At 43.6% G+C, this 13,022-nt stretch overlaps 1 protein-coding gene across 13 annotated transcripts in view; it reads right to left on the bottom strand.

The window, feature by feature from the left end:
• The window catches only part of IQSEC1 (IQ motif and Sec7 domain ArfGEF 1), a 328,187-nt gene that overhangs the window by 43,189 nt on the left and 271,976 nt on the right, over positions 1-13,022 (bottom strand). For all 13 annotated transcript variants that reach the window (XR_009555442.1, XR_009555443.1, XM_060239843.1 and 10 more), the window contains 3 exons: positions 6,650-6,811; positions 2,337-2,459; positions 457-623 (listed from right to left, as the gene is read on the bottom strand). Coding sequence is in view for 11 of the 13 variants with exons in the window: in XM_060239843.1 (XP_060095826.1) it covers positions 457-623; positions 2,337-2,459; positions 6,650-6,811 (452 nt within the window). In the remaining 2 variants the exon portion in view is untranslated. The remainder of the gene's footprint in view (positions 1-456; positions 624-2,336; positions 2,460-6,649; positions 6,812-13,022) is intronic.

Raw genomic sequence — 13,022 nt, 5'->3', positions numbered from 1 at the left:
CCTGTTGTTTTTTGGCAAGTGACTCCCAGATCCATCTAATGTATTTGGAAACACTCGCATGTGAAAAAGAAGATGGGCGAGGCAGCATTATCACTGATTAAAGCATTACCTATTCCCCCATTTGCAATGTGTCATCACCAGAGGAGGAATTCTAGCAGGAGCTCCTTTGCATATTGGGCCACACACCCCTGATGTAGCCAATCCTCCAAGAGCTTACAAAAAAGAACCTTGTAAGCTCTTGGAGGATTGGCTACATCAGGGGTGTATGGCCTAATATGCAAAGGAGCTCCTGCTAGAATTCTACCCCTGGTCGTCACTCAGTGAAACATCATACTTAAAGACGTGCTTCTTGTTTTAAGATCTTAATTCTCAATACTTGTTTTATTATGTCTGAGACAGGGCAAACACTAACATATCTGGTTTCTAAATTTTGAAGGATTATGAGAACATGCCTACCTCTTAGATTCTTGACAAAATCTTCTAGCTTCATTTTGCGTTCTGGTTTCACATTTGGACTATACATGTCTGTGTTTAATAATATGATTGCAAAAGCCAGGATGAAGATGGTATCAGGATTTCTGAACTGTCTCACAACGCCTGGATTGCAAATGCAGTATCTCTGGCTACAAGACACACCGGAGGAAAAAATAGGGTTCAGATTCAAGGAGTAATCGATGTACCATTTAGAACAAACCAACAGAACCATTTCAAGTCAGGATGTTGAAACGGTATTCACTGCATCATATGGTCTAAAATTATTTACTATTTTCTTACATTCTCTCAGCTAATGATTGTTCCTTGAATGCTGATGATTTAGTATTATACTGCAAACCACTGGTATAATTGCTGATCTAGATACTTCAGTGGCTAAAGCTATTTCTAACTCCATTAAATTAAGTGCATCCTATCCTGCTAATTTCACACTTTTTGTAGCAATACATGTGGCTAGCCGTGCAATCAGTAAGCTCTACCTTCTATTAAAAAAAAGATTTACAGTGCTATCCTAAGCAGAGTTACACTGTAAATCTACAGATGTCTATGGCTTTGAAGGGTGTAACTCTGCTTAGAAAGGCACTCTCAGTTACTGGAACATGTGAAATTAAATGGGGATGGCAGCCATTCATTCTCCAGTCATGCATAGCTATGTTCACTGGAGGCTACTACAAACTGTTTTCATAGGGGCCACAACCTGCTTTAGGGAACTGACTGGATTATCCAGTATATTTTTGTCCCAACATACTTCCAAGGACCTCATGATTCCCTTGCCTCCTCCATTTTATCCTCACAACAAAGTAAGGTAGGTTAAGCAAATAGATTAACTGGCCCAAAATCATCCAGGGAATTTTATGGCAAAACAGGATTTGAACCTGGGTCTCCCAGCCTGTAGCCCAACATTTTAATGACTATGCCAAACTACATGATACTCATGAAGACTGAGACTGATTCCTCACTAGCAGTTGTTCTGCCCCCGAGCTTCTGCTTTCCCCAGCTCAAGTGATCAATTCCCCACCAGTTGCTGTGGGTGCATTTTGATCCATGGCTCCTTCCAATTTCCCTTGTGGCTTCCTGCTGCTCTTGTTTTTTAGAGTTCCAGAAGCTGCAAGGGAAATTAGAGGGAGCCACAGATCAAAATTCACCCACACAGCAACTGATGAGGAATTGGTCACTTGAGCAGGGGAAAGGAGAAGCCTGGGGGCACAGCAAATGCTAATGAGGAATTGGTCTGAATGTAATGGTGCAACAGTGGTGTGGTAATTTTCTGATTTGTAACCAAGAATGCACAACCCACACATACCAGCAGAAAAGCCAATGCTTATGTGTTGCATATTGTATTTGGCATTAAATATATTGGATGTCCATATGTCCAATGGCTCTGGGCAACATCTATCATATCCTCTGAAGATATGATTGTTATTTTTAGAATATTGGAAAATTCATTATATTTCTTCCCATGCTCCACCAAAGATAAAGAACATTTGTCTAGGCTTTAATAAGTTAATGCTCTCTGCTCAGCTAAGCTAAACTGCTTAATTAAAAGGTCAACAGAGTATATTGCAAAATTTAATGAAAGGAAATGCTTCCACTTCAACAAGATTTATTTTCAAAAGGTTTAGGCTGAAATCAGGAAGGTTTTTTGCTTCAATTTAAGATTGATGGAATAAGAAATATCAAATAAAGCAATATATAATGCACTGGAAACAGAATTTTAGATTAAGAGACTATCCAAACAGTCACTTGCACAAAATGAAACACACACAGCACAGTAAATTTGAGTACGTTCTTCTGATTCAAAAGATGAAAAGATAAATCTTCTTTGCTAACTACTTGTATCATACCTAAAAGCTTCAATCAGTCGTTCTACTTTCTGAGCCTCTCCTTGGACACGGATATGAGCTTGAAATTTCCTGAGTGCTTCATCCAGTTCCATAGCTGAGAAGTCCATCTCATCCACTACACAGCTAGGGCACAGAAAATTTTCATTTGCTTTTGGTTTCCTCTGCCCATCTTCTTAGAATTATTTAGCAAAGAAATTCTACATTGTCTACAATATTTTACTACTTGCAATAAAATACAAAGGACTATACTTTATATAACATTCAGTCAGACGAAGCATGGAAAGGGGAAAAAAGACTTACAGACACTATAACTCAATAAAAGAGCTGATGTAAGCAGGTCATGATTTTTCTTTATTACAGAGCTGTGGGCATAATGACTATTGAACAATGAAAGTGAAATCTCTGGCACAAAAAATCATCCTTTATTTAAAAAAAAATGGTCCGATACTGTTGAAAGGAAGAACCTGAATGATAGGATGGGGAGCAAAAGAACCATTTCCCTCCTTGTACATTCTGGTAGGAAGGTGGCAAGATGATCTTTTAGTTGTCTGCTTGCATGCCTTTAAGTGATGAGCAAATGGGAAATCATGTATTCCTTCCCAGTGTTTAGCAGTACGGTAACTAGTTATTGTATTACTTTCCCCCTAACCCTCCCTACACCCAAAGGTAAAATATTTTTAATACTTGCTTTGTAAAATAAGAGGCAGAAGGGAGAAGGTGTGAGGTGAGGAGGAAAGTATGCTAGAGGAGAAGAACAACTGAAGTGGATCAGGTTTATTTGCAAAACCAAGCCACAATCTAGCTGCCTTTTCAAGGACAAGTTCTGCAGTTCTTCTCTGTTTACTAAGGTTTTTAAGGTTATAAACAACTAAATGTCAGTCACTGCAAAGTACGACAGATTACTGCAGGTGGCACAATAAAAATGCATTATTAGGTTAAAAGGGTGCTTATTAAATACATTGCCAAACAATGTACTAGTGCACACACTGATCACGAGATCCAATAATAAAACAGCTATAAGGATATGAAGGATATAAGGCCCTCCAAATGGTTTTTGACACACTATCAAAGGCCTTGGGACATCAAACCAGGGCCTGACCCAGTTTAGAAGAAGAAGAAGAAGATATTGGATTTATATCCCGCCCTCCACTCCAAAGAGTCTCAGAGCGGCTCACAATCTCCTTTACCTTCCTCCCCCACAACAGACACCCTGTGAGGTGGGTGGGGCTGGAGAGGGCTCTCACAGCAGCTGCCCTTTCAAGGACAACCTCTGTCAGAGCTATGGCTGACCCAAGGCCATGCCAGCAGGTGCAAGTGGAGGAGTGGGGAATCAAACCCGGTTCTCCCAGATAAGAGTCCGCACACTTAACCACTACACCAAACTGGATCTCCTAAGTCCAGTTGGTTACTTAGAAAGAGATGCACACTAAATCACGGTGAACTGTTTTTTCCTGTTCTCTGATTAAGAAATCCTAAGAGTGTTTGGAGTTCACTTTCAGGACAATTTTGGGTGTAATCATACTTGTTTAAAAAATCTATAAAACATCTCACTGTGCTTATCAGTAACCTCCCTTTTGCTTTTCTCTCTTTAGTCCTATTTGGACTCTGCAGATCAGCACACCAAAATCACTCTTATAGAACAGCATGGTTTAAATTTAAAAATGGAAACACAAAAAGATTAGGCAGGAGGCAAAGCTTTGAATGAATGCACAGAAAGTTAGTTTTCAAGGTAAGATTTGCTTCCTGTTTAACTAGGCCTGTAAACCTCCTGTAAACGTTTAAAATGCCAGTCAGCCCTAATTTTAGTTTACATTGGAAGTAACATACTGCTTAATGGTGGTTAAACTAGTATGAAGAGGGAGCTTGCAGTCCTGTGCCCTGCTCACAACCTCTTGACTGTGGCTACCTTAGATCGGCACTGCTCAGGAAGTGTCAGGACCTAATCACTGTTTCTGGTTCGAAGACAAGTGAGATGTGAACTGAGAGTTGCATGCTTGGAGGTCCCAGTAATTTATGAAACTGTTCTAAGACAATCAGGGCTCCATATGAATCAGAACCATGGCTTATCCTCTCCCACATCATTTCCTTTACCTGAAACATCCTTGAGAACTACTATCTGCCCTGTTGGGGAAGCTTATGTAAGTTTCTTTAATGGAGCAAACAGCATTCTCCTAGGGACGTTTCAGGTTATGAAATGCAATGGGAAAGGTTTAACCTCTGTCTCCCCACATGCCATATTTCCAATATGAATCTGCCCTCCATATGACTGGAATTAAATTTCAAAAATTACTGGGAGCTCCGCATATGGACATGTCTTGTTTGACAGTTTGTGAGGCATGTCCAAAACAGTGTATTGTGGAGGAAAACAATTATCCATCCAGGAAAGCTCATTACAAAAGCTATATAAATTTTGTTTTAGCTTGTCTTATGCAGAGTGACATCAATGAATCAGTTCAGCCTCAGATGCAACTGACTGACCTCTGATTTTGAAATCAGGTCTGTTTCAGGCCTTCCAGTGTTTACTGTAATTCCTAGATAATACATCTCCATTGTAAAATCTTCCACAGTATGATTAGTTATGGTATATGCCTCCAAAATAATGACAAATGGCTAACATATGAAAAAGTAAGCTTTCTGTTATTAGTGTGTCTAGCTGCCATGGCATATTGAAAACTGCCATTTTCTACTGCATGATACTACAAAAAATATTTGGGACTGTGACTGGTGAACTGAGCAAACCTGCTTTGGGGGAAAAGACACCATTCTGGGTTTATTCATTTTTCTTCGGTTATTTTTGAAAACAGGGACTAAAAAATGTACTGCAGTGGTTCTGTCAAAAATACAACACAACATCTCTGTCTATATATATTTTCACCCCACAAAGGATAAAGACTATCTTTGTGTCTCATTTGAGCTAGTATGCGAAACTTCTATACTTATACTGTTGGTTGTTTTAACTGAACACTGAAATGGCATGTTTAATTTCATTGGCTACCATCCAGCACTCAGTAAAGTGCACTCAAATCCCTCGGAATGGCTTTAAAAACAAACAAAAAAGAAATAAAATTATTCAATGGTTAACCTTTAGTCTCTGAAGCAAATGTAAAGGGAAAGTGGTAAGGATTAAATTTGTTAGTCTATATGCAGATCACATGTTTCAACAAATGTTAAAATATCATTAATATTTTCATGGCAGGCAATTCATATACAACAGTCTTTCAAAAATCTACTTTTGTCAGATTCCAACAGAATGTTCTCATATATGGGTGTGGTTTTAGAAAACACTGCTTGCTATTGAAAATCTATGTAGATTTCCAGGAATGTGAGCTGCTCAGAACCTAGCATCCTGGTCACAGGTTTTTTTTTTTTTTTAACAAAGTTTGCTTCCCATCTTGTGGGAAGAAGAAAGTTCGCCTCACTATTCCCTAGTGGAAAGAGGATTGAGGATTAGGTGGCTCTAGAGGAGGACTGGCTACAGTTGAGACATATCTATTTAATTAGTCTTCCCAGCAAATTAGTACTTCTGATCACCATGCAAGTAGTTTCCTTTTTCATTTAACAGTCATTCTTCATTCAATTAGTTGTTCTACATATCTGGATCAAGATGTAATCTGTATCATTAGTAGGTGTGCTTTAAGCATTATGCATACCAAGTTTAAAAGATATGAAGACATTAAAGAGTCCATTGGCTATTGTTCTACCATTACTGCCTTAGCTTTTTTTCTTCTCATTTCTCCTCTGCTCTAATTAAGCTGGTTACAATAGGCATTACACCTTTGCATCTCAAGTGCCTTCTTTAAAACACTCTCCTACCTCCTTCCTGGGATATAAAGACTCAGAAATCTCCATTCTTACGTATATCTGACAAAGGGAGTTTTGACTCTTAAAAGCTTATACTCCCCAAATCTTGTTGGTCTCTAAGGAGCTTCTGGACTCGAAACTTTCTACTGCAAACCAACACAGCTACCCTCCTGAAATTATCTCCAGGAAAGTACCAAGGAACAAAAGACAACTGGGGCACAGCTGCAGCCAGTTTGGGTGCCAAAGTAGAGGCAAACCTCCATATGCAAACAGAGATACATTTTAAATAACAGTGGAGTACAGAATGTGGACAAGTCTCACTTAGATTTATTGAGTGCTGAGTGTATATGTGAGTGAGGGATAGAGAGGCCCTTCAAAAGTAATGGGAAATATTTTCTCGTAGCCTGCATTCTTCAGTTTGAAATTGCTTTCAGTCTATGCACAGCTGAGCCCCTTTAAAGGCCACAGAACAGACTTAAATGCATAACAATCACTACAAATGTAGTACTCACTCCAATACATCCCGGTTAAACTGCTTTTGTCGATTGCCGAGAAACTCTCCGATCATCTGCCTGCTGAGTCCTTTTCTCTGGAGAAGAAAATGGGCAACTCCAACAGGTGTATCTGGCACAAAGCCTCTCTCAATCAGGTACTGGATTCCTTTTTCAGGTTTTCTAGTGAAAAACACAAACCCCCCAAATCACCTATGTATTATTTTTCCTAATAGCATTGTATGGTCATAGATATATCAGAATTATCACAAGGATGTTTCATAAGCCATGCTAAAGGTTCAGAAGGCTGTTAAGTCTATCTAGGATTGGACTGTTGATCTCCAGTGCAGAAGTACAACACTGAAATCACACAGAGGGTCTTTGTAAAAGCTTTACCTCAAAAATGCCATATTACTATTTTAACTGCTGCTAAGTCTTTTCATTATACCTTCTGTTTTACCCAAATTCTGCTGTTCAACCCAAACTGTCAACACCCTTCCATCAGCACTCTCTTCCATTTTGTTAATGTTCTTACTTTTTCTTCCTCCATGCTCTCTGCCCCCTTTTATTTTGCTTTCTGACCACATCAACTGCCCACTTTCCCTTCTTTCCCCATCCTATAGGCCACGGTGTTGTAACATAAGGAACATCTCAGAAGATCCTCCTAGTGTCACATTTTGAATATAGTAGTAAGCCAGGCAGACATCATTTCAGAACATGAAAGCAAAAGCCTTCTCAGCAGAGGTATTCAGCGGAACATCCAGGATCCATTTAAATATCACACCAGAAGTCCATAGGACTGTGACAGGATTTTGCAGCCAATTGGATTTTCTACTGACTAACTGTAAAGTTCACTTCTACCACAATCTTACTATAATCTTTGTCCTTTTAATTTTTTTCCTAATGTTTGATAGCCATATTAGTATACATCATTCAGAACACATTGAGCCATTGTGAGGAAAGTACTTGTTCTAAAAGAACCACATGTTGTTTTATTTTGTAATATAATTTCTGTACATCTGACAAACAGTTTATTTTAAGGATGCATGACCTTTAGGCTGTTAAATCAAGGGAGAGGAAAATAACCACAATTATTTATAAAGTAAATAATAAACAAGACCCTCCACTAAGAGTATAGCTAGAGGCACACCTGACACTGACAGGAACTCCAGAAGAGACACAGCTTTCTCCCTGCCCCACGCTATTAAGTTTTTCCATCTGCCCATAGATGTATGAGCCCCCTCCTAAAACCCTTCACTTAAAGACTGATACCACAGCCAGGCTTCCCCATGCCTTTGAATCCAAATTCCAGTGGCGGTCGCAGCAAAAAGGAGATTCTTGGAACACTTTACAGAGCAAGTGTTTTGTCCTATTCGCTCCTCTGGGGAGTTCACATACCCTTATATTAAATCTGTTAATCTTTGGATAAAACCACACACTATCTTCCATGTTTACTTTCCACAATTTCAGCATTTACTTCACCTCTCTTGCATGTGTTGTATAAAATGTTCACTACAACATGGTATAAAGCCTGTTTTGAAGGGAAAAACCCACTTTGCCTTCCCACATAATGCAAGAGTATCTTTTCTTTCCACATTCTTCACTGAAAGTTAAAGCAGAATTGCCTGAAAAAGCTTCATTATAGCTTCTTACAGGCAAATGTCCATCTTTTAGTATAAGAAACATGATCCCAAACTGGCAGGTTTTCAGCACACTGAACAAGCTGTTCATAAAATAATCAGTGCTGCTTTAGGGACACAGACCATACTTTTATCTTTTCAAGAGTCCACAGACAGAAAGCCTTAACCTGGATAGCCCAGGCTAACCCAATCTCATCAGATCTCAGAAGCTAAGCAAGGTCAGCCCTGGCCAGTATCTGGAAGGGACGGGAGAGCTCAAAGGAATACTAGGGTTGTGAAATGGAGGCAGGCAATGGCAAACATCTCTTGCCTTGAAAACCCTATGGGGTCACTGTCCACCACCACACACAAGAAAACGTTAGTCAATTATATTGCTGTGGAACAGCTTTCCATAAACAACAAGAAGAAAGAACAACTGCTCCATTTTACTTTTTCCACACTTTTTTTATTTTGCACATGCGGATATTTCACAAGGAGACGACATGGGGGTAAGGCTGTTCAGCTGTATTCTCTCCTGCCTTTTTTGGTGGAGGCGGGGATGAAGAAAGCCAAAATAACAAGAAGGTGGTCTTGTTCAGTGAAAAAACAGCCCATCTCTCTGAACTCCATGCCTTCTCAACTTACAAAAAGCCTCTATTGGAGCCTGCTTTGCAAAATGAAACAGCTGTTATTTAAGTTGGACATTATTTTAATTGAATAAAAGACCCTTTAAGGTCACCCAAGATAATTTCTTTCAACCAGCAGAACATATTTTTCAATGGAGGGGTGTTAGTGCATGGCACATGCCAAGAGCCCTGACGAGGAGGAGCTGGAAGGGTTAACCGACCTGGAAGAGTTGCCAGCCAGTTCCTCAGCTGAACAAAAAGCAGCTGGCCCATCAATCACTCTCCAGGCACCAGTGTCAGCTGTTGACGATCAATCTCCTCCAAGCTCTTCTCCTCCCATCTCAAGAGTTTGAAGCAGGCTCAGGAAAGAACTTTCAGAGCGAAGACATGAGGCACGCCGATGCTTCGGGTCTCTCAGCTCTGAGTTCTAACAGTGTCACTGCCACCCAGGGAGCAGGCTGATTGAGACTCCCATATAACTCCCACCCAGGACCTGGTAATCTTGTGGAAGCAACAAGTCTATTCTCTGGCTTGCATCCACGCTCATTCCTGATCCTGACCTGTTTGATTAACTTTGCACCCTGACCTTTTGGCTTTTGGACACTGACTTCTGATTCCGGTTTGTGATTCTGCATTGGTGACTTGGCTCCTGCTTGACTTTCTGGACTTTGACCTTGGACTCCTGCCTGTCTGAACCCTGAGAATGTGACAGATTGTTTCCACCCACACACTCACTCCACAAGATGGATAAGGAGGCAAGCAGAGGCTCTGGGCAGCTAGCAGCCTTGCTCACTCAGGTACAGCACCTCACTCAAATGGTGGCTCATCTGCAACATCAGCAAGCCACTGTCGCTGCCACACCCAAGTGCCCGGTGCTTCCCCCAGAGAAGTTCGTTGGGAAGGTGGAGGAGTTTCCTGCATTCCTGGCACAGTGCAAACTGTATGTTGAATTACGTGCCAGAAACTTCCCCAATGACAAGACCAAGGTATGCTTCATTATCAGCCTCTTACAGGGGCAGGCAGCTGAATGGGCTACCCCCCTTGCTTCTAGTCCCATCGCCCCTGCTGACTGACTACCAGGGCTTTCTGGATCATATGGCGGTAGCTTTTGCTAACCCCCAGCAAGCAACCACTGACAATCGGAAGATCTGGACCCTGAAGCAGGGTAGAGACTCGGTTTCCCATTACTCCACTGAGTTCAAGCTTCTGGCCCAAGACCTGGCCTGGAATGAGGCTGCCCTCATGGATCAGTATATGGAGGGGCTGGCTGACGAAGTCCTTAATGAGCTGGCACAAGTAGACCAACTGGCCATGCTGCAAGGCCTAATCACACTGTGTCTCCGCATTGATGGCTGCCTGCAAGGCCGCCACCAAGCGTGAAGCAGCACCCGCCCCTCTCAGCTGCCCCGCCGCCTAGCGACGGTGACAACCCCTATGCACACCAGTCCCAAGACCGAAGACCCTGAGCCCATGCAACTCAGGGCTGCACGGCCACAGCTCACGGTGCTGCTCACAGAATCTCTGTCTGCACTGTGGAGGGGTGGGGCACTTCTCCTCCGGTTGCCCCACCAAGCGCACCCAGCTCAGTACCATGCCACTGCCACCAGTAAAAGACCAGCTCCAAGTCTGAGTGGACCCCCCATCTTGGGGCACCTAGCCGGGTCCCCTGAACTCTATGTTACTGGCCAGGGCCTGTTCCTCATACTGGTCACACTCGGCTTAAAGAACGGGTGCTGGCTGTTCGTCTATGCCATGGCTGACTCCGGGGCTGCCCGCTGCTTCATTGACATGGCCTTTGTGAAGCAACACCAGATCCCGGTGCAGGACAAAGACACCGCGACCCTGGTCGAAGCCATCGACAGGCGCCTCCTCCGCTCTGGTGACCCGGAAGACCCACCCAGACATGCTCCAGATCCAACACTATCACGAGCAAGTACAATTCGATGCTGCTCACATGCCCCGCTTTCCCCTCATTCTGGGACTCTCCTGGCTCATAAAGCACAATCCTCTTGTGGACTGGGCACAGACAAAGCTGAGCTTCAAGGACCCTTGTCCTCACCAGGCCTGGTCAGCCACCCTGGCCACCACTGACCTTGCTGCTGGTCCTCTACTTCCCCCAGCCTACACAGACTTTGCCGAAGTCTTTGAGGAAAAGGGGGCCGACCAGCTCCTCCCGCTGCAGCCTTATGACTGCGCCATTAATTTTGTACCAGGGGCACCCCTGCCTATGGAGAGGCTCTACCCCATGTCCGAACCAGAGCTAGCAGCCCTGCGGGACTTCCTCGCCAAAAACTTGGAACAGGCTTTCATCCAGCCATCCACGTCCCCGCTGTCTACCCCTGTTCTCTTTGTCAAGAAGAAAGGTGCTGATCTCTGGCCCTGCAATGACTACCGGGCCCTGAACAAAATCACCGTCCGAGATCGCTACACTTTGCCACTGATCCCAGAACTACTGAATCGCCTTAAGGGGGCCCAGGTCTATACCAAGCTGGACCTCCGGGGCGCGTACAACTTGGTGCGGATCCGCACAGGAGACGAATGGAAGACGGCTTTCAGCAGCACCCACTATAGCCAGTACAAGTATCTTGTGATGCCCTTCAGCCTGACCAACACCCCCGCTGTCTTCCAAAGGCTGATGAACAACATCTTCCGCGACCTGCTCGACTGCTTTGTGATCATTTAGATGACATTTTAATTTATTCCCAAAGCCCCGTCCAGCATGCAGGGCACGTTTGCCAGGTCCTGCAACGCCTGCGTGAGCATGGTCTCTACACCAAGCTAGAGAAGTGTGCCTTTGACTTAACAGCAGTCGAGTTCCTTGGCCACATTGTCTCATCCCATGGGACTCGGATGGACCCGAACAAAGTCAAGACGGTCCTGACCTGGCAGATGCCGTGGAACTGCAAGGACGTATAGCGGTTCCTTGGCTTTTCCGATTATTACCACCAGTTCATCCCTGCCTTGCCGATGTAACCATGCCTCTGACCCAGCTCCTCTGGCCCAAAGAGCTATTTCACTGGACTCCAGAGGCAGACCATGCCTTCACCTCCCTGAAAACCTGTTTCACCACCGAGCCGCTCCTGCGTTACCCAGACCTGCAGCTGCCGTTCACAGTAGAGACCGACGCCTCCAGCGTGGCTCTCGGTGCAGTGCTATCCCAGCAGGAGGACCCCTCCCAGCCGCTACAACCCTGCACATACTACTCACGGCAGCTGATGCCCACAGAGTGCAACTACACCATTTGGGAGCGGGAACTCCTGGCCATCAAGACTGTCTTCGAGGTTTGGAGGCATCACCTTGAAGGGGCCCGCCACCCTGTCCAGGTCCTGACTGACCACCGGAACCTGGAGCATCTACAGACTGCTTGACGCCTCACCCAGCATCAGATCCGGTGGTCCCGCTTCTTTTCCCGGGTTGACTTCCAGATTACCTACATCCCGCAGAACCAGAATCGGAAAGCGGACGCCCGAAAAATGTGATTGTGCATTGGTGACTTGGCTCCTGCTTGACTTTCTGGACTTTCTGCTCACATGCCCCGCTTTCCCCTCATTCTGGGACTCTCCTGGCTCATAAAGCACAATCCTCTTGTGGACTGGGCACAGACAAAGCTGAGCTTCAAGGACCCTTGTCCTCACCAGGCCTGGTCAGCCACCCTGGCCACCGCTCAAAATTCATTTTAGAACGGATCCTAACAGCCTTCTTGATTGTCTTGATTGACCTTGGACTGGCTTTGGAATCCTGCCTGCCTGCACCCTGAGAATGTGACAGCACACTTGGGACACATCAAGGGAAATGGTGAGACATGAGACCAGATAAAGGAAAGGGATGCAGCATAATCTTGACCCAAAGGCTAATATTCAACAAAGAGAGTTCAAAAATAAAGGAAAACACATCTTTATTAAATAAATTAAAAGAAAATGTATTCTAGATACCTGGACAGCAGATTTAGATTATATATGTTGGTAGAATTCTTGCACACTGGGTATATTCTAATCATTGTTTTTTTATTAACTCATTAAGATTACAGTTAAGATACAGCTTCCATGAGATCTGCCCATGGCCATGTAGAAGAGCCATGGGAATGAGCCTGATTATTATGCTGTTTGATAAACAATTTTTTAAAAAATATTTGGGGATCACTTTAACTAC

Source organism: Heteronotia binoei, chromosome 5 (assembly GCF_032191835.1).
Source record: "Heteronotia binoei isolate CCM8104 ecotype False Entrance Well chromosome 5, APGP_CSIRO_Hbin_v1, whole genome shotgun sequence".
NCBI lineage: Eukaryota > Metazoa > Chordata > Lepidosauria > Squamata > Gekkonidae > Heteronotia > Heteronotia binoei.
The sequence above is the reverse complement of the archived record's forward strand: the minus strand, read 5'-3'. Positions and strand labels throughout refer to the sequence as shown.